Here is a 23,128-nt window from a genome sequence, read left to right on the forward strand (position 1 = left end):
ATAAACTTTTACAAAGATAAAGTGTAAAGATGTAGAGCAAAGATTAGTCCAAGCATTTACCTAATATGGAATGCAGCTTTGTGCAAACAACTTCTCCAGAGAAAGAGAAAACAGGAGAACCTCAGAAGGTAACAGGAGAGCATACATTATAGGCTTTGGATGTGTATGTTTAAAAGAATGGAAAGAATAAAATTGATGGAAAGAAATAAAGCAAAGATGTTCTAGGTTTGTGTCTATGTTTAGTGGCATAAGGGGAGAAGAAGTTCTGGGGAGTAATTCAAACAAGCCAGGATAAATGAATAATAGACATATTTATAGAGATAATGGAATTTTTTAAAGATTGATATAAGGGAAAATGTTGAGTACTTAAGGTAAAATCAGGAAAAGGAAAGTGTTATATTTATTTATTTTTTTAGCCTTAGTCCAAAAACAGCACTTTTTGGCTTTTACATCGGACTATTAGCACTGGCAACAATGGAGACATCCAAGCCCTAGGTGGAGGAAAACCCATCCAGGCAGGAATCAAACCTGTAACCCTTGGATTGGCAAATGAGGACATTACCCTGCCACCACCGAGGCCGGAAAGTTTTGATCAGAATAAAGGGAGGCAGGAATAATTTGGAGAGATAGAATGGTTTATCACCAAATAAAGTGTTTGAGTATTTGTTAATGTTTCATTGGGTAAGGCTTTGGAATGCAGTTAGTTCCTGGATTTATTACAAACCTGCTTTGTCTGATATACTATTTTTAGTAATAATAATGGAGAAAGTTCCAATAAAAATGCAAATCTCAATAAGAGACCCCTGCAAAGTAAAAACTTGAATTTTAATTATCATATCAATGAGCTGGTTGGAGATATCTTCCAAATACGTTATAATGACTGAAAACAAATAATCATTTTAAAACATGATGCTCATCTAGCTCAGCAGTAAATACATGTATACTTCAGTGGAATAAAATACTTCTCCTGTTTCCCGTCTGAAAATTTTAGGCATACTAATAACACATGCACTCCCCTCATTCTAAACAAAAATGGAAAATTTCTGAAATGGTGATCATGTTAAAAACTTATATAATTCAACCAATGTTTTTAAATTTCAATATGACTCCGATAGAATTTTTTTAAAGCAGCTTTTTTCTTTTTTTTTCAATTCTTGAATCAATTTTTTCAAAGGGATACTGAATGTTTTCACTATATTCCAGATGAGGATAGAAGTAATATCCTACCTCCCCCCTTTGTTCTCATAATATTTTTCATGATTGCCAGCCTCTTCATGGAGGTATTGCATATATAATACATACATATACAATTAAGGTACCCTGTAATCTTAATGTTTATGTGAGCCTTATTAAGGCATTGCTCCTTTGTTAAATTCAATGCAGAAAATATTGAATCACACAAGTAATGGCTATAGTCAGCATTTATGAAACTAGAGAATGCATTTCATATAGCTAATACGAATATCCCTTTTACTTTGCATACGATAAATGATAACTCTAGTCGCATTCATCCCAATGGTTAATTTTCTATGTCAGTTACTCTTTATAAATAGTCTTATATATGAAAGCTTAATTCATGGAATTTATTTTCTCACAGATACCACCCTGGAAAGAAATACACTGATGGCCCAAGTGTACCCAAAAATTAAGGATTTCTGTAGAGAAAAGCATGGCCTTGAATTTCAGGTTGGATTGATGTATTTTTTCCTTATATGATAACCATTACTGTTATTTTTCATTAATTACTGAATGAATTAAATGGATATCTATCTATTTCAACTTTGTAGGTATAACTTTAGACTTGACTTGATTCAAATTCATTAAAAATCATGGGCAAGCCTGGTATTAAAATTTGGAGGGATGTATGGCATCCTCCTCAAAAAAATGAGAGTAAAGCATTCCCCTGATTAACTCAACAGATGTGCACTTGTATCTAAAGGGTCTAAGTCAGAGACAGACATGCCATGGTTGTTAGAGCTCTGGAATTGGATAGCTGTTTGCCATTGTTAATATTACATGCATTCTATTTTGCTGTTTTATAAATTATGACTGTTACTTTGAATACTGAATTTTATCCTAATCCTGTGACTTTTCATTGCCCATATTAAAGGTGGTGGACATGCGCTGGGGAGTGCGAGATGAAGCCACAGATGATCACATGACCACAGAACTGTGCATGAAAGAAATTGAAAATTGCCAGCGTTTATCCATGGGGCCTAACTTTGTGGTAAGGTTCAAAAATCCCACAGAAATAAATACTCCAATTGAGTATAATGTGTAGAAGTCAATTATTAGCCAAATCCTCCTCTACATTTTTAAGAAACTAACTTGATCTAATAGCCTGAAGTTGGCTCATATACATATAAAATGTATTTCCCTCATGTATTTCATGCTACTAGTAGGTATATTTCTGTCGTTATATGTTTTCTCTTAAAATTTGAACCTTATTTCAATGTGCTGACAGATAATTAAATGTAAAATTTATAGAATTGGAAAGATGATAAGTCTATAAATCTGCATTAAAAACTGTTTTAGCTAGTGAGTTGGCTGATAGTAATAACTTACATTAGAATGCCTTAAGTGGCAAATGATTACCTATATTTCTTTTTTTAATCAATTTACCAAAAGTGGATAGATGCACATTCTATGCTTCATATAGTAATTTTCACACCATATATTTTGGCCTTATGATGGTTTAAGAGAACCTTAGGGATCAATTTTGGGCCGGCAACTTCATTTTATATTGTTTATTTCTTGTCCATTCCACAATAATTGGAAAGGCATTACTAATGCTAATAATACATTATATTTATAAGTTGACAGTAATTGCTCAAACCTAATCAACATTGCCTCCGTAAGGAGCAGGCATCTTTGTTTCCTGTGAAGGTATTCAAGATGCTGTATCATTCAAAAATTCATTCCATTTTGTCCATAATGTAATATTTTGGGAGAAAAGCAGCATGCCTAAAAATCCTTTTTCCTTAAGGCATAGGTTATTAAGGTTATATATAAAGTTTCTTTCAGAGCATATGGTGACCCCAATACATTAAACTATGTATTCTTGCTTTAACCTCAATCTGTATTATACAAGCTGTAATATTTGTAAAAACTTAATCCTATCTGTTTATCTTTAATTCTAAATCTCATTCCCATAAACTGAATGTGCTTTTAAGTAAATAAAAGCCAAAGTTGGGTCTGAAAGGACATTGCCACTTTGCATCTGTCATGTGTATAACATTTTATATTTTCTAGATAATAAACTGGGATGTCAATTCCTTTATCATTAATCTTTGATGTTATTTTCTTAATGACACAGTTTATGTTTTTGTGTTTTAAGAGTGATGCAACCCATGTCTGTATGGGCCTAATTATAATAAAATAAATATTATTGCTATTGTTATTAGGATCCTAGAACGAATTCCCTAAAATTACTAAAAATTGGTTCTCTACTATGCCCTGCAACACTCTACCTTGTCAGCTTATTGGGTGTTTAAAAGTTGTAATTATGCAATTTATTTTGCATAGCGCCAAAGAGCAAAGTGTTTTTGGAGTAATATGAACATAATTCCGCATTTTTTATGATATCACTTACCTTAAATTTCATGTTATCATGCCTATTAACTAGTTCATGATCAGTGCACTCTTTGAAACATACACTCATAAAGTATTTAATTATTTCATTTTATTTTTAGGTATTCCTCGGCCAGAAATATGGATACCGGCCCATTCCTACCTACATTCTCTCCTCAGAACTACAGTTATTACGTGATGAATTAGTTGCCGGAGGCACTGATGCTTCCCTCCTGGACTTGTGGTATCGAAAAGATGCTAATGCAGTACCCCCTGTATCTGTCCTTCAACCAATTTCTTCCATATTGGTCAACTTTAACAATAAGGTAAAAGGCAATATTATAAATAAGTAAATTCCCAATATTTGGTGGTTTCAGGTATATTTAATATTGAACAAGCGCTGAAAGAGTGTATGTTATAAGTCCTTTTAAATGATATATGATGTTGACAAATATTTTCATGTGACACTCATTGGTATACCCATGCAAATGCCAAAAAAAATACCAGCTAAGCATGAAGTGCCTAATTTTTGCACCTCATGAGCTTCAGTAATGTAGTGACAACATAAAACACTCAGATGCTCTCATTAATTCCAAAGATTAATATATGTAAATATCACTTTAATCATTAACAATGTATCCTTTTAGGTATACAATGGTTAAAAGAGTGATTGCAGTAAAAGGTGTGCCTGTTCAGGGACACATTGTATGAAATCTCATGGACTACTATTTATGAATTAAGTTCCAGCATCAAATTTCAGCTTACCTGGTTAACTCACAGAGAGTAAAACCTTAAAATATCATTCCTGCATGTACAGTGAAATAAGGTGTCTTTGGCCATTTCTAGCAGCTTTTCACTACTTTTTAAAGGAAAGCAGTTCTGCATACCCAGAAAAATTAAATGAAATGGAAGTTAGTCTTACAAATGAGTTAATAGCCAAAAGTATTTCATGAAGCAAGAGAATCTTTTTGAGAGAATGAAGTACAGCATTCTAAGTCATCCCACACCACTGGGTGAAATTGGCCACAAAATACTTTCATAGCTACTGTATTTTCCATCGATAGCGCCCATGTTATCTATACGAAAATGTTCATATGGTCGAAAAAATGACAGTATGCACGTTATGTAAAATGAAAATTAAAAAAATCCAAAAATTTACATCCCTATGTACACAATAATTTATAGTAGAGTCTCACAAAAATAAATTAGTCTCGAAGCATGCTTTTCCAATGACTTTCTACTTTATATAGATATGCTGCTGTTACAGTTATTTCATCTCCTAAATCCATGAGAAAAAGAAGAAATATATAATTTCTATTGCTCATTTATTCTAATATGCAGTACTTCTTTATTCTAATACAGACATATAGTAAACCTTTAGTACCTATTTATAATACACACACACACATATATACAGATGCTCAGCATCTATACAAATTCATGATAACTACAAAATTCTGGATGCCTATTATGCATAAGGTGCATGTTATCGATGGGAAAATACGATAATTATCCATAAAATTATATTTTTCAAATATTATTAAAATGCAATAAGAAGTCCTTAGTGTTTGCTTTGCATATTAGAAGAATTTTAAAAATAGGTATCAAATAATTTTTTGCCACTTTATATAAATAAAATAAATTATATGTAGAAATTTTAAAAAGAAACAATACTGCACTCTATAAACTCTAGCTGCACATCAAAGAAAACAAGTGATCCTCGCCATGTCTCCAGATTGTTAGTCAGTGAACCACTTAATTTATTGGTAAAAACAGCAGTTTCTTTGATTTTGGAGAATTCACAATAAGTGTTCTTTACATTTTTGTGCTTCCTGAATAAAGAAACCTTATCAGAATCACTTCTGGCAAGGATATTACTTTGCTCAAAAACATTGCATCTTTTATCGGTCACAAGCCATGCTAAAGCAAAGTCACCAGCATTCAGAGTTTTATCTTTTTCATGTTAAATCCCTCCTACACTAGATGTTGAAGGAAACCTGAAATTTTCACCTACTGCATAATCTTCTGTATTTGAATCTGGATTCCCACTCTCTTCATCAGTTTGCTTTAATGTCTAGTATACTGTTACTTTTTCCTGCTGGTTTATGTGTTAATAGCTGGCTCATAGGTACACCAATCAGCTAGAGTAGTAGTAGTACTGTTAGGGGGAGGCGGCTGGCAGCCATGGTTGTTTGTGCCATGAAGGAAGGACAGAGAGAAACCCAGCATTGGCATTGGCCTCCTTCTTAATGAAATTTGCCAAGGAGTCCGCAGTTTAACATCCTATCCGATATATGGCATGATCATTCAAAGGGTTCTCCACAAAGCACCTCAAGAAGGGATCGGCTTACCACTCCAAAATATCTGCCATCACCAGGATTTTAACCTGGGCTCTTGTTGAGAAGTCAGTATGTTAGCCACTGCACCATTCCAATCCCCTAAGTGGCCAGAGGTACCCCATGTTGTAGTACACGTAAACCTCCAAAAAATGCTCTAGTATTGACTAAAGCACAGTCATGTAGTTAGGAAAGATAATCTCATGCCATATTGTGGGTGACTATGACCATGAAGATCATGGTCACCCACACTCCCTGACTAATTTGAAGCCTAAGAATTCACTCACTGCTATGTATGAAAAATCCTGTTAAGTATCACCATCATTTTTATCATTTTAAAATGAGCGAGCTCTCATTTAATGCTGTGATACAAGATTGATGGATAAAATCAGAGTCAGTAAATATTAAAGTACTATGTTTCTCCAAATACATCCATGTTTATGTAATCCCCCATTTTCGAAGTCTTAGTTTAAGGAAAAGTTTGACTTTTAAGTAAATTAATCACTTAAATCTAATGATTTAATTGAAAACGACTTTCTAAACCATCTGGAATGGGTAGGTATCTAAGTAATTTAAACTCATCATTTTTGGCCTATCCAAATATGAGGATATGCAGGAATTACTTTTTGAAATTAAAAGGTAAAACAACTTTAATGAACTTCTATAGGGGACAATATAAATCGCAGCATGAAATAATTTTGAAACTTAAAATGGCTAATTTCAGATTATTGATATTGCATGAGAGATCCTGTATGATTAACTTTGAAAGATAATAGTCATGGTATTCACCCTCATCTATAAGAAATTGTACAACTAGATGTTAAAAAAATTGAATAAATAAAATAATGTAATGTTGTTGCCTTTTATGGCAGTTAAAAAAAACATTCTCCAGCAATATGTAAGTATTGCATTTAGTTCTACTGAGTGAATAAAAAGATAGCTACCACAAAATATAATCCATGAAATTATCGGAAAATATTGAAAGCAATTGAGAATATTAAGTGTTCCCTGTACTTACTGTTGGTGTTAATATTTTTGAATGTTTATTTTTTGAGCATGATAATAGTCCTCCCGTTACTTTTATTGTCAATGTTCTGAGCAGAAAAGAAATGGGTAAAATACTCTCTGGTGTATAGGGTATTGAAGGAGGGAATTCGAAAAACAAAACTTTTTTATTTCATTCAAAAAATGGCAGTATTTATCCTGCCATTGTTTTAATTATAACCTGTTTTATTGGAATATAGCGTGTACCCAAGTTGCAACAGCAAGACCAAGCTATATGGTGGGACACCCTTGGTAAGATGCAGAAGCTGCTACGCAAGGCAGCATTATCTCTCTTCAATTCAGGGAGACTCACCAAGGAAATCATGCACAATTATTTCATGTCAGGTTAGTTTTTATCTTAATTTTATCTGTGTAAGATCATTTTGTAGACATTTATTATGGTGAACAGAACAAGTTCCTCCAGGTATAACGTATTAATATCATTTCTGCAGATTTACAATCATTAATGTAAATGGTAACCCAGTTATGAAAATATGAGGTGAAAAATTTTACTTACTTATTGTGTGATTTCCTACTAACGCATATAAGCTGAGTTGGCAAGCTCAAACTATGTTTCACTACAAACACTGGAAGGCCTTTGAGTTAGCATAAATGGGATTGAGTACTTTGCAAGACAAAAGGATCAAGTCATCATGTATACTTACTATGTAATATACTTTGTTCAATGGATGATCACACTTTTCCAATATGGGAAAAATTCTATCCATGGTGAATCATTTAGAGCATGAGGGAGAGTAAGATAATGTATGTAACTATATTTAATGAGTGAATAAAGCTTTAATGCTGATAATAACTTTTTATAAGGTTAGATTAAAGTCTTCTTAACATCTCTTTTAAATGTAGCCTAGAATAAATTGCACAGCCCATAATAGAGTATATCATTCATCAAGCATCACTCAAAGTATCATTAGAGTATATAAATGATTTCTGTGCACAAATAGTACCTACATTAAAAATCCTTTTATTTGGGCACTTACAGACTGAGGGCACTATGGAGATGGAAGGTATATGTAGAAGAACTATATGGTGAAAACATTGATCCAGCAAGGTTACAGATAAGAAGAGAATTAAACATAGATGAAGGTACATTAGGCCCAGGATTACTTATGGCAAGATAGAAAAGGCATTAAGGGGAATTAAATGTAATTAGACCATGTGGGTTGACAACAGTCTGCCAGAATTATGTAAAGGTTTAGGAGAATGTGGGAGGAAGAATTTTTGTGGAATAATTCGTAGCATTCACGAGGGAGGAATTTATTGAGAAGATTTTGCCAAATCTGAGTAAGTTCCTATACCAAAAAAGGTAAAAGGCTACATCACATGAGGACTACAGAATAGTATATCAGATTTTACACACAGCTAAAGAGGTTCTCAGTAACATGAACAGAAGGATGGAGAGCAGGGCAAATGAACACTTAAGGAATGATCAGTTTGGGTTAAGTAAAAGGAAAGGCTGACCTGATGCCATTGTAATAATGGCAGCACTAATCAAGAGGAATATAAATATAATAGACAGGGCATATTTGCTTGTTTTTTTAGATTTTGAAAAGGCATTTGATTGAATAAATTGGGAAAAACTAATGAAATTGCAGTAAATAGGGATAGATTGAGGGATAGGAGACTAATCCACAAACTGTACATGTCTCAGATTGCTCTAGTGCAAGTGGGAGATGGAGAGTCTAGATGGGCAGTGTAAGAAAGAGGGGTAAGGCAAGGGTATCCATTATCACCTGAGCTTTTCAATGCATATGTAGAGGAAATAGTTAAAAGAGACATGAGAAGAAATGGAGGAAGAAATGAAAGTTGATGGACAATTTATAAAATTATTTAGGTTTGAGGACGATCAAGCTTTAATTTTTCAGTCAGCTAAGGGGCTATAAATAAAACAAAGATTAAGTGGCTTTCCAGAAAGAGAAAGTCTAAGCTTAACAATAAAATAGGAGGTCATATTCTACAGCAGGTGGAACAATTTACCTATCTGGAAATAGTTCTAGGCCAAAATGGTCAAAGTAGTCTGAGTATAAGAAGAAGAATTTTATTAGGCAAAGAAGCTTTCACAAGGAGGAGGAAATATGACTAGGACTCTGAGCAAAGATGCCAAAAAACGGCCTTTCAAAACTTTAAAATGGAGCTTGGCCTTGTGCAGTGCGGAAGTATGGTTACTGAAGCAGGATGAAAGACATAGCTTGGAAGCTTCCGAAATGTAGATGCAGAGAAGGATGGAAAGGTGATATGGGCAGAAAAGAAAACAAATGAGGAAGTGCCAGTTATAGTGGGGTAGGAGAGAGGATTGCTGGGAGGAATCAAAATGAGGATGGAAAGATAGATGCAGGCAATTTTGATCAGCTATGTGTTGATGAAGACTGTGATAGAGGTGAGAATATTAAATAAAGAAGGAAGGGGTAGGAATAGGATAAGTATGTTGGATGCAATGAAGGGAGGAATTAGCTGGAATTAAAGGGGGACTTCTGTAGTGTCGGATGTTAGGTTGTGTTTTTTGTCAGGAGAGGTAAGTAATTATATTGTTGTATAGGTAAGTTTATATGCTGGATCCATCCAAAACCTACCTTAATGTGTGGAATACCAATTATAATGATGATTTTTGTTTTATAAGCCACAATTCATTGTTTTACATTGGTTCTAGAGCAAATTCATAGTTGTTGTGACAGGGTGACCAACCTAGGGAATGGTACTTTAAATTGGTCTTAGCAAGGGAGCAATAACACATTCTAAACAATTGATGTTATTGATGTATTTAAAAATAAATAATCCACACATATTGTATTCGCTACTAACAGCATTTGTCTGGCAATAAAATTTAGTCGAATGTTCAACAGAGAACCAGAATTTGAAATATTGATTATGTTTATAACTGGAGTATTAAATAAGTGATACACCTTTAAAAATTGGGTCATTAGAAGTCTGAGATGATGGTTATATTGGAAAAAGTTTGCGGGTGAATATTTCATGGCATTCACTTATATTTAGTGCTATGCATGTAAATTGGCACCATTGATTGAGTCACTATAAGCATTTCTGTTATATTAGAATATAATAATAAGAGTCAATGTCATGTTTAATATTTAAGCCATCCAGGTTGAACAGGGTTTAGATGGTTTTGAATGTACCATACCTGTTCAATACAGAATGATAAAAAATATTCATTTGCTTCATTTAATATGGAAAAAATTAAATTTATGCTATGGCATGTACAATGGCTTAATGTGAAATCCATATATCATCATCATCTGCAGCACTAGAGCCTGGTGTGGGCCTTGGCTTCCTCTATGATATGCCTCCATTCACTTCTTGTTCTTGCTTTTTCCTTCCATCTTGTAACTCCCAATGCCTTCAAATGATCCTCCACATCCTTCCACATAACGTTATTGAGCTCTTCTACAGCCTACATATGATTTTTAAGTACTCCTTTTTCTTTCTTTTCAGTAATTTATCAGCTTCTTTCTTGCTCTGCCTATACTTCTCTCTTGTTAATCTAGTCTCCCTTTGCAACATATTGTATCTATTCTTATTATTTTCCTCTATTGCAAGTTTACACTCATTATCAAACCAATCTGCATTCCTTTTTACTTTCGCTTTACCTATTATGTCCTTTGCAGTTGAAAGAACAGATTGTTAAATTCTCGTCCATTGATATTCCACAGAATATTGCTCCATCTGTTCTTCCCCATTCCTAGTCAACTTTCTAATTATTTCATCTTTGTACCTCAAAGCTTGCACAGGATCTCTTAAAATTTTACTATTCCATTTAACCCCTCTTGGCCTATTGAGCTTATCCAAGAGTGCTAGTTGTTCTCTAAAATTTACTTTCACTAGATAGTGATCAGAGTCACAATTTGGTGCTCGTGCAGACCTTATGTCTAATATAGAAGATGAATGTCCCATGGATACCAGCACATGATCTATTTGATTCACAATTCCTGTCCCAGGCATTTTCCAGGTACCTTTGTGAATATTTTTGTTCAAAGCATGTGCTCTTTATGATCATGATCATGAGCAACAGAGCATGCTGGCAGAGAAGCCTTCCATTTTCACTTGTCACATCATGCAATGAGTACTTTCTTGCTACAGAATGCAAGAAGTCTACCATACCGATTTTTGCATTAAAATCTCCAAGAATGATAATTGTTTGATATTTTGGTATTCTTTGGCATTCTCTTTCCAGTTTATCATGCAATTCTTGCTTTTCTTCTTCTGTTTTATCTTCAGTAGGGGAAAGAGCTGATATAAGGCTGATGTTACAGAATTTTCCTTTTAAGGTTATTTTACATAGTCTGTCCCCTAATGGCTCAAAATTCATCAAACTGTTTCTTATCCTTGCATTAATCATGAAAGCAGTTCCATATAATCCAGTTCTATGGCTGGGTCCACTGTATAGTACTGTAAAATTCTTCTTATCAATTCTACCATTTCCCACCCATCTCACTTCCTGTAGGGCTATAATATTCAAACCAGATAGGATCGTCGGAGAAGATGTGCTCCCTCGCAGGTATTCCACGACGATCGCATCTTCATGTATGGAATCTCAACTCCAGCACAACTGTGGAAGCTATTCAGGAATATGTTCGAGAGGAAATTCCTGATCTGGATACTTCATCGGTCATGGAAGTTGTCAAGCTCGAAGTGACCCGCGGCAACCATGCCTCCTTCCGCATTTCAGTGAATAGTGAGCTACGGGAAACCCTCATAAAGCCTTCATTTTGGCCCAAATATGTGCACGTCGGAAATTATTCTTTTTGGAAGACACGCCCGACAACATCGACAGGGTAGCGAAGTACCTCAAGGTCCTGCACATTAACATTCAATGTCTTAGTAACAAGTTGCTGGATCTTGAGGTCCTGATGAGTGAATATAAACCTCATGTCCTTTGTATTAATGAACACTGGTTGAAATTAAGTGATTTGAAATTTTTAAATCTACCTGGATATTCCATCGCCGATGTATTTTGCCGTTCAAAGCATAGAAATGGAGGTGTATTGGTTCTAGTTTCACAGTGTGTGCGCCTTTTCCCAACCTGTTTCTCACAGGATTTTCTCAATGAAGAGTTGTCCTTCGAGTCCTGTGTCGTGGGTCTCAGTGTAAATAATGTCGCATATCATTTATTATCTATCTATCGTTCTCCCTCGAGTGATTTTAGTGTTTTTCTTAACAAACTTGCCAAACTATTAGAGCTAATTCATGATGCTATACCAAAACCTAATTTAATTATAACTGGGGACTTTAATTGTGATTTCGCAAGTAATTCCAAAGCCAAACAGGAATTCTTAGATATCCTTACCTCTTTCAACATTTGTGTTACTAATACCGAACCCACTAGGGTAAACGGCCTTTCCTCTACTATTATAGACAATATCTTAACAAACATTGATTTGGGAAAAGTAAATACTGAAGTAATCAATTCCCACATATCAGATCACTATCCTCTTCTATGCAAGATTTTAATTTCTTCTCCTAGTCACTGCAAAAAAAATTATAAAAGGCAGTTTACAGAGCAAAACTTTATTATCTTCAATTATATGTTGAAGTCCCATGATTGGTCTGATTTATACCAACTCAGATCATACAATGACTCATTTGAGTATTTTTATTCTTCATATCAATATTACTTTGACATTTGTTTTCCATTGGTCTCCCACAAAACTAGAAACTTGTCCTTAAATACTAGAAACCATTGGGTCACCGATGAAATACGATGCCTCTCGAAAAAAATGAAGGAGTTAGCTATCTCTTATAAAAATAAATGTAACTCGATAGACTGCTTGGAGTATAGAACACTGAAAAAAACGTACCGTCAAAAGTTACAACTGGCTAAAAAAACATTTAACAACTGTAGAATTCTCAATGCCGATAACAAATCTAAAGAAATTTGGAAGATTATCAAGGAAGCTAAGTGTTCTATCAATAATCATCATGATTTCAAATTACAGGACTCCACCGGTAATGTTATTTCTGATTACTCTCAAATGGCATCCAACTTAAATGACTTCTACTTGTCCCACCAGACTACTACAAATACTCCAATTCCTGTTAATTATCCTCTAATCCCAAGCCTGTCTAATTCATTGTACCTGCTTCCTTGTACTGAACTGGAACTGATGAACATCATTAAAAAATTCCCTAACAAAAGTAGTCCTGGTACAGATGGTATCCCAGGGATTGTGATAAAAAAATCAATTAATTCTATCAAGGAACAGATACTCTTCCTAATTAATAAATCCCTACAACTTGGTGTTTTTCCTGATGCCATTAAAATTGCCAAAGTTGTACCACTTTATAAAGGGAAAGGTAGTGAGCAGGATATGAATTCTTACCGTCCAATATCTTTATTAAACCAGATAGGGAAACTATTTGAAAAGGTCTTCCATAATCGACTTACATCATTTCTTGAATCTTTTAATCTCTTGTCTGGCTCACAGAACGGTTTTAGGAAATGCAGATCTACATCTACAGCTACCTATCACCTCGTAAACCTAATACTTTCAAATCTTGATAATAGAATTGAAACCTTGGGACTATTCTTCGATTTTTCCAAGGCTTTTGACCTAGTTAATCATCAGTTACTCTTGTCCAAATTAGGACACTATGGCATCAGAGGTATCCCTTATAACTGGATCAAATCTTACCTCAGCGCAAGGCACCAACAGGTTATTTTGTCAAAGAACAGTACTAATTTTACTTCTCCTAGTAAAGAAGTTACATTAGGTGTACCCCAAGGCTCAGTCTTGGGCCCTATCTTATTTTTACTTTACATTAATGACTTACCAAAAGTTCTGCAGTCAGTTCCAGGAGCCGAGCCAATTTTATATGCTGATGACACTAACGTAATTGTATCAGCACCATCGTTAAACAACTTGACCTCGACAGCAGCTAGAGTTTCCGAACTTCTTTGTGAATGGTGTTCACAAAATTCTCTGAAACTCAACCCTGACAAGTCTGGACTCATATACTTCTCTAATAAAAATAAAGCCCCTGCTTCATTGGCCATTGACCTAGGGGGAACGTGTGTACCTCAAATTTCTAGATCCAAGTTTTTGGGAGTTGTTATAAATAAAAATTTATCATGGGATGAACACATATGCAATCTTCGTAGCAGGTTAAATTCCATTTGCTTTCTTATTAGAAGTATTAGGAAATCTGTAAGCCTTGATATCTTACTTTCAATTTATTACGGAGAATTTTATTCTTTAATTATCTATAGTATTCTGTTCTGGGGTTCTTCCCCTCATTCTGATTCAATTTTTAAAGCTCAAAAATGTTTAATACGATTAATATGCAATGCTCCCTACAATGCACCTTGTCTTTCCTTCTTCAAAAGGTTAAATATTCTGACTGTTCCATGTATTTACATTTATGTCGTATGCATTTTCGCTAAAAGTAATATATCCAATTATATGACAAATGACAACGTTCATTGCCACCAAACCAGAGCCTGCAGAGACCTGCATCAAACTTATTGCAGGACTTTAAATACATCCCTGGGGCCTAAATCAATGGGCCTCCTTGCACTGAACAGGCTCCCTTACGATTTTAAGTACGTAAAGGATCCAGTCCTGTTCAAAAAGAAATTAATATCATTTTTAAGGAAAGAACAGTTTAATTCTGTAATGGAATTCATGGAGAAAAAATAACCATACTGAATATGGAATATATTTTATGCAAAAAATTTATTATTGTGTCATGCTTTTCTGAATTTCATCATTGTTTAACATCTATATGTACATATGACGTGTCCTATACACTTATATGATGTATCTATTACACTGTGTCAGTGTCTTCTGGGCAAATAAAGATTATTATTATTATTATTATTTCAGCATTTCATTGGCAACTTCAATCATTATACCCGGTTTCAACAATGTTCTAACATTCCATGTTGCTAATTTCCATGTATTCGTTGTCCTTATATGTTTGCCTGGTCGATATCTTTAAAATCCATCCTTATCTATTCGAGGCATGTTTAGAGGTTTCCATCCAGAGGTAATCCCTATGTGGTCTGATTACAAAGACCTTGGCCAATTGTATGTTTAAGAGAAAATAAAATTTCAATGCAGGCTATTGTGCTTGTTGTGTTACCTCTAATATTACCATTGTAAGTTGAACATGTTTCAACTTACAATGGACGCAGCTGATGCAATATTGGAGTCAAATCAATGAAACTTGTTCCACATATTCATTATATATTACACTATCAATAACACATCAAATTAGGCAATTAAAAAATAAATAAATTATATGAATAAACTTATAACCACTACTTATGGAACAACCCTTATAATTTATTAACTAAAGGAACAGCAAGATAGGAACCTTAGGTACACCAAGCGTATTGTAAATTGGCTATATTTGATGAGTTATTTGTTAGTGCAACAAAATTTCAATTGTTAAAATATCTAACTTTCCATCCATTCAATAGAACAATGTGGAAACTCTAGGCTTATAGTTTGAGTAGTAGAATTTTGTGATTAAATATCAACCCCTTTGGAGGAGTCAGATTATTATTTTATATCATTTGTTAATGTCCCAAATATTTGTTGCAATATAAGTTTTTTAGTTGTTAATAGTAGATTTACCAGGCCTAAAGTTATTCCTCTCTTTATAAGCAAATTATTTACTATTTTAATAAGTATATTAATCTAGACTTTGGATAAATTAACGAGTAATGAATTAATGCTTTTGAGTGATAACTGTAAACATGGCATCCATATAAGTCTTTAAAAAATGGAATAATAGAGCTATTCTTATATCAACTAGGGAATTTATGTTTAGATATAGATTTAATTCGGGGAAAATAAATGTTGAACATCCTCCCTCTATCAGTCTTAACATTCTATTGCCACTCAATATGCCCTGCATTTATTTTTCCAGCCTTCTTTGAATTTATCTAAAAAATCATCTCTTCCTCCCTAACAAGCCCAGAATTCATCTGTTTTCTTTCTATCTATTTCAATTTTCCCTCTTCTGTCACCCCAACTGCTCAAAATCCCTTAATCTAAACTCATTGTCTCACTTCAATAACCAAGTTTCAGAACCACACAATAATGGGCCATTACAAATTTTATTGGTCTTTTCTTGGCATATTTGCTAAGGTCCCTGTCATCAACTACCTCCTCCTTGTAAAAGCATCTTTACATGATGCATGTTATTTAATATTTCCACCATTGTTTAAAATACTTATTTAAAACGTAAACTGTTCTAGTTGCAATAATGTTAATTTTAGCCTTCCTATTTCTTTAGAACCTAATTAACATTGTTTTCTAATAATTTATTATAATCCCTTATTATTACTTTAATGCGTTAATGCCCTCAGCAAAAGTTGAATGCTTCCTCATAAAGAAACTCTATTTAACCTTCAATAATATGAAGCCACAATAATGGTTATCATGTAATTTTTTTGTTGACCTTATTAATTGAAAATGAAATAATAATTCCTAGCTAAACAATTTTTAGAAGTAACATGCAGAAGTTTATCTTGAAAATCAATATCTCTTGTACCTAAAATTAAAAAAAAATAGCTTTCAGCTCCACCATTTTGGCCCTAATCTCAATTTTTGGTATATTTAAATAACCCTAACCAAGATGTAAATTGGTTAATAAATTATTGGGCTTTAATTATGAGCAATCAATGATGAGTGAATTTGTTTTTATTGACTATAACCATTTTGAAATATAATCACAGTTTTAATTTTAAAATATGGAATTTTTATTCTTAGTGACAGAAAGAGAAGTCATCAATGGAATTTTGAGTGTTAAAAACACCAGGAATCACTGTTTGGCATATGTTCGCTACATTAACAACATCAATCTTCAAAACTTAAGGAAAGCCTCTCTTTTCATTGACATCCTCAATCGAAGCATTGACACTGAAGCAACAAAGTTGCTAGGCAATCTACGTGATGAAAGGTTACCAGCCAAAATAGAGACCAGCAATCTGCAAAGGTTGGTTTACAATTAAATGACCAGTTCTCACTCTGAGAAACCTTGAGTAGAATGATACTTCCAGCTATGGTAGTAATGACCTGGCCAAGAGTCATGAAAGTATATCCATGTAACCTCCTATGATCCTATTTTTAGTTCTGAAATATGTTGCTGGCATAATACCATTTCTGTATCCCCTGTGAAATTTAATGATAACTTTTTCCCTTTGGTATTGTCAGTAGAACTGGTGTATACATTTAAGGGCAGACTCAAAGATTTTTATTGGGCTACATACAGTATTTGACTTGGAATTACTAGTTTTCCCAGTAATTAGCATAAATGTTTCAATGGACATGCTTGAAACCTAACTGCTCAGGTGCTTTTATTAACTTGGAAGCCCTAGGAATGGGTAGGATCAGGTTATGGGAAGGAATAGTCACTGGAGAGAAGATTTGAGGGAATCCATTGAGGAAAATGAATGCGGAAAAATGTTAATGGGTGAATGCCTCTTGGAGGTAAAATGGTATTGGAAGTCCGGCATAATGCTGGACTTCCAATACCATTTTTATTATATATATATATATATATATACATAAAAATGCAACATAGCCTTAGAAGTAACTATCTTTCCTATGAAAAAGTTACCAGTGGTGGTAAATAACAGTTGTGTTAGGGTCCCCCATAACTCAGCTAATCTCCTTAATTTAGGAAATACTAATATGGCTGCCAAAAGGATGAGGAACATCAAGTTATGATAAAAATGAATGAGTATATTAATGAAAGACCTGATAATCAAACCTATTATTCCCATTGCAAATAGTGATTTTATTTCTATGCCTCCAATTTGGTCAACTATTTTTACAAAGATAATTTCATTTTACTTAAATTTTTAGGTACACAGTTGAATGGATTGGAAGAGAAGGCTTAGACACTGAGACCCATGAAGAATACTTATCTCATTTTCTGACTCATTTTTATCGATCAATAACCAAGTTGGTGGATCGTGCCATGAGGAAGGAGGACTCAAGTGCTCAAGGGCAAATTGTGACAGAGATCCTTCAGCATTTGCATGCATGCAATAATTCTGTTAAGGTTTGTATCAGTGACATTCATGGCTCTCTTCAATATTTAAAAGTGGCTTATAATCACTTATTGACTTGGTAAAGGAATATTCCTAATCAATCCTGAGCTCTAAGCATGGAGGTATTTTTACTGAGATACCTATTTCTAAAATTAACATTGTAAAATATCATTTGTCGGCTAATTAAAAAAGTAGACAAACTGGTAAACACGTTTCATATGTTGCTCAAGGGAAGAAAAAAACTGATCAGTATTACTTTTCAGGTGTTTTATGGCCGGGAAGATGACCTAGAGCGAATTCACATTTACATGGTGGGTGACCAGCTAGAGGAAGAGGGAGGTAATGCAGGTGCCAATGAGGAGAGGAGGCCTCCACTGGTGTTGCATGGGGAGGGAGGATGCGGGAAAACTTCGCTCCTTGCCAAATCAGCATCAATGACCCCGGAATGGTTTGCAGGCACAAGACCAGTCTGTATCATTAGATTCCTTGGGACTACTCCTGACAGCAGTGCCCTCACCCCAACATTAATATCCATATGCCAGCAGGTAATTAGTTTTGTTTAGTTAATCATGCATACATCATTTCACATCACTGAGTCCTTTCACTTTTACTCGAGCTAGAAACTTGAAAATTTCAGGGGAATTTCGTATTCTCCTAGTGAGTATGAGAAAAATTCCAATAAAATGGCCAGAGTTCAAATTCAATGTTTGTATTCGGAATTGAATATTTTTGAATTATTTTTAATTGAACAGACACCTGATGTATCTCTAAACACACCCAGTGAAACAAACTCTCTCTGAATTGAAGGTTTTCAAAAAATATATTGCAGATCAGAGTGCTAAGTATTGAAATTCTTCAAAATAGCGCCCTTACGCATCAACGCACTGAATTCAGTGCATCTGCCGGTGGCAGTAAACTTTCTGGAAGGCATCAAAGGGAATCTTGTTCAGGCACATTGCCACAGGCTCTTTGATATTATCCAGCATTCCAAAATGGTTACCTTTCAAGCTCTTTTTTATTCTTGACAACAAAAAAAGTCTGGCAGTGGCACATCATGACTGTAGAGCGTCTGGGGTAGGGTTGCCACCTTGAACCTGGTCAGGAGTGTGGTCACCAGGATGGCGGTGATATGATACGAGGAAAGCATGTTATCATGGTGCAGCCTCCAATTGTCAAAGATCTCTTTCCTTACACATCACACTCTTTTCTGCAGCCTTTTGAGGACTTCCTCATAAAACTTATTATTTACTGTCTTTCCCTGAGGTACAAACTCTTAGTGGTTGATGCCTTTTGAGTCAAAAGATAATGGATAAAGACTGCTTATTTTTGGAGCAGACCCTGTATTGATCTGCTACCTAATGTTTAAATAATTGTAATGAGCTTCAGTGGATGATTCTGTTATAAGTTACTGGTGTGGCATCTCCCACAGTTTCTTTGGATTAGTCAAAGGTAAATACCCTAATGTTTAAATGGTGGCTTTGATGTCATGGACTGTGGAGCAATGTGCTTGACTATGAATACTTGTGACATTGTATGTACAGTATTTTGTCACAACATTTTGTTCCTTAAAGGCTCCTAAAATTTTGGAGTGTACAAGGACACCTTGGTAGCTTAACTGGCTAAAGAACTCAGCTGGAAATCAAGAGATCTGGGTTCGAATCCCAGTCAAGGCAAATGATTTTTACACTTATAAATGTGTTTGAATGGTAAGGAACATTAGCAGATGACTGTTAAAAGTTACTGGCCTGGCATCCACTTCAGTTTCCTTGAATACAAGGTATTTAATCAACAGATTATGTTAATTATGCTCCTTAAAGGTTTTTTTTAACTATATACATTTTTATCTCTTCCTGTATTCCATTACACACAATTAAACCTGGTTTACAAACTGCAAGAATTTATTTTCTGTTGACTCTCTGACTCACTTACCAGGGTTCAATGTATAGATGAGTATTTCCTTTTTTTTAGATTTCATACAACTATATGTTGCCATTTGAAGATATCCCAGATGACCTAGTCCCACTGATGGCCCATTTTAAGCACCTGCTAACTTTTGCATCTGCTCAACAACCACTGCTGTTATTTCTTGATTCTGTAGACCAGCTTACTGGAGCTCAAGGAGCAAACAAAGTGTCATGGCTACCAACTCGTTTACCTCCACACTGCAAGGTATGTACCCCAGATATCACACTTGCATCATTGAAGTCTGTCAATTTGCATCAAGCTGAAAAATTGCCCTAACAAAATTATTAGGGAAAAATATTTCAGAGCACAAATCTTCAAGGATTACAGATACTTAAGTATACATGTAGTTACCATATTTCAACTTCAGTTCATGTCAGATTATTTTCTGAAATATAGTTGTGGTTCATTGATAATTTGCTACTTGGTTATTTTGACTTTAAATTTTTCATATTTGATTTCAAGGGACTAGGAAGTGATCATTGCATTCAACTTTATTCCTATCCCTGGTTCACCTAATAAGAGGGACCTTAGATGGTAGCCTCGCCATTGGGGACATATATGTATATATTGAAAGAACAGGGAAGTGAAGGTGAAAGAATGTTACTAGAGTGATGAAAGGAGAAATGATATTTTAGCTTAAAGGAGACATGGCAGGACATTTGTTCCAAAAATCAAATAGGGATGGAAAGGATACTCTGTGCCAATTGAGTTACCTACTTTTTGTGAAAACATGATACCTACTTTCACCTTTGAAATGCATAGTTGCCCAGATTTGTGGGAACATCATTTTCACTTTGATTTCTCTTTAGCCACTCAAATTTACTCTCTGCTGACAAAAATGTATATTAATGTGAAGTTTGTTGACGATTTTTTTCTGCACTTTCTTGAGGCATTTTAAATACATACATAGTTTAGTTATGAAACATCTTTTGATGATTTTAGAAATTCATGCCGTGTTTTATATTACATTTTTTAGGATATTTATATCGGAGGTTAAATTTCTTATTAAATTCCAAAATATTGCTGAATACATATAAAAGTGTCCAGACAAAGATAATTTAATTAAAAGAAAAATTAATACTGAGGAGAGGAAACCTGTTGGAGAGTAAAAGTGTTGCTCCTTTGTACAAAAATATTTGCTAGAATACCTTTACTGTTTGTTTGATACTTTATATTTGTGAGAGATATTTGGCAGAATTTTTCAATGATTTTAAAGGTGTTTCTGAATTCCCAGTAGACTGATAACTGTGCACATAATGTTTGTCTTTGAATGCAATCAATAAGTCAGTCAGGTAAAATCGAATCCATGTTATTCCAGTTTGTTTGATTTTGTGCTTTAGAATGTTCATGGCTTGAAAAAAAAGTTTACTTTCACAATTTGAAGCAGATGCATTTTTTATATTACTGTATTTTAATATACAACCTGTTTCAAAAACTTGTAAACTCCATTCCAACACTTCTAGGGAACTCATGGATCTCTGATCCAAGACCCCTGAGGTATTTCTCATTTCCCATAAAGTTTCATTTTGGGTGTGGATAAATTCTTAAAAGTGAATACTCCTAATAGTTGGTGGTTTCCTGTGCTGAAGAGGCTGACAATCCAGAGGTATCAAGAGATTACCACCTTCTGAGAAGAATGATTGATATAGAGGAGAATTTTATAAAAGTAACGGATCTTGGGGAAGATCTTGCAATGCAGGTTATCAGGTGAGTTTCAATGAGATCCCATCTTCTGCAGTGCCCCTACCTTTACTTATTAATATAAAGCTTCATCCAATGAGGAGCAAGTGCCAATTAAGATGATGATTATTATTAATTTTGGATACAAATTACCTGCAAAATGATGAGGGCAATTTGGATGAAACTTTCAGGACTTAACAAAAAATGCTCAGAAAAAATTGAACTCCTTCCCAAATTTCCTGGATTCAGAACTGGTTCAAAGAAAAAAAATTCTCAAATACATGATTTTTGAAATTTGATCAAAACTTAAGACAATTTCACGAAATTATGTAATGGAAATAATCAGAAATAATGGGCTGAAACTTTCAAGGATTGTATTTGTTTCCAGTTTTTCATTATAACATTAAAAGATTCCTGGTTTTGATGATACCAATTCTGAATTCATTCAACTTGATTAAATTGGGAAATTGTTATCCGTCCTTGTATAGCCACTTTCTTTAACTCATCAAATATGAAAGAATCACTTCAATATTTCAAACTTGAACTGCATTGTACCTAAAGGTTGAGCATTCTATTTTGCCATTAGCTTCCCACCTATCCCTTGAAATGTTTCAAACAATGCATTGAAATATGTTTTGCTTCCCAATGATCAGTTGCCATAGAAATGCCTAATGAACCCATTTATATTAAGTCGGATGTGTTTCAAGAATTTGAATGCAAGGGGAAGAAAAATTTCGGGGAGCTTTAAATAATAGGAGACCACAAAACTTTGCTTATACTCCAATCTCATTAATATAAGAATAGGGATCTCTTAAATTTACTTACTAGAGCAAAGAAAAATGTTGATTGCACCCTATACATGGGGGAAAGGAGAGAGATCACATGATTCTTTGGTTGCGGGTGCATTAAATGTTGGGTTGCTTGACCACCCAAATCCATAGAAAGAAAAAGAGGGAGAGATAAGTGACATTATTCCCACTTGTGTATTAGTAGGACATGATCATTGTGATTTTTATGACTTTGAGATTACTTTATTTGAGAATTTTGTGAATCTATAAACATAAAAAACATAATGCTTGTTATATAAAGAACATGGCGATATATTTAATGATTACTTTTTAATATATGGCGCCTAGAATAAATATGTTGGACTTAAATTATATTTTAGGCTATGCAATTAAAATGCAAATTCTATATTTTCTCCTTTTAAAAAATCTGTAATGAGATCCAGATTAGAATGGCAGTTCTGCATTATGCATGTAAGTTCATTGACTTGCATTTCAATTTTTGAGAAGAAATCTTGGGGAGTGATGATGAAAGGAATTCAAGGCAAATTATATTCTTGATGCTGTCCAGATACTTGATTCCCCATGGCTTGGGGTATTACAAAACTTTACAATAAAAATTAAATTTTGAGCCCATTCTTTGCATATTGATTTATCATTAAACTAAAATCAAGAATAACTCAATATGTGGAGTTAGTCACTGTAAATTACAC

General features: G+C 34.1%; 1 protein-coding gene across 1 annotated transcript in view; it reads left to right on the top strand.

The window, feature by feature from the left end:
- LOC139700311 (uncharacterized) overlaps positions 1-23,128 on the top strand; it is a 74,580-nt gene that overhangs the window by 7,076 nt on the left and 44,376 nt on the right. Inside the window, exons 2-11 of the mRNA XM_071598951.1 lie at positions 1,598-1,686; positions 2,111-2,227; positions 3,693-3,896; positions 7,151-7,295; positions 16,700-16,925; positions 17,798-17,996; positions 18,249-18,307; positions 18,350-18,530; positions 19,954-20,154; positions 21,518-21,657. Of these exons, the coding sequence (XP_071455052.1) occupies positions 1,598-1,686; positions 2,111-2,227; positions 3,693-3,896; positions 7,151-7,295; positions 16,700-16,925; positions 17,798-17,996; positions 18,249-18,307; positions 18,350-18,530; positions 19,954-20,154; positions 21,518-21,657 (1,561 nt within the window). The remainder of the gene's footprint in view (positions 1-1,597; positions 1,687-2,110; positions 2,228-3,692; positions 3,897-7,150; positions 7,296-16,699; positions 16,926-17,797; positions 17,997-18,248; positions 18,308-18,349; positions 18,531-19,953; positions 20,155-21,517; positions 21,658-23,128) is intronic.

This window comes from Hetaerina americana, unplaced genomic scaffold, assembly GCF_022747635.1.
Source record: "Hetaerina americana unplaced genomic scaffold, ioHetAmer1.1.p SCAF_10, whole genome shotgun sequence".
Taxonomy (NCBI): domain Eukaryota; kingdom Metazoa; phylum Arthropoda; class Insecta; order Odonata; family Calopterygidae; genus Hetaerina; species Hetaerina americana.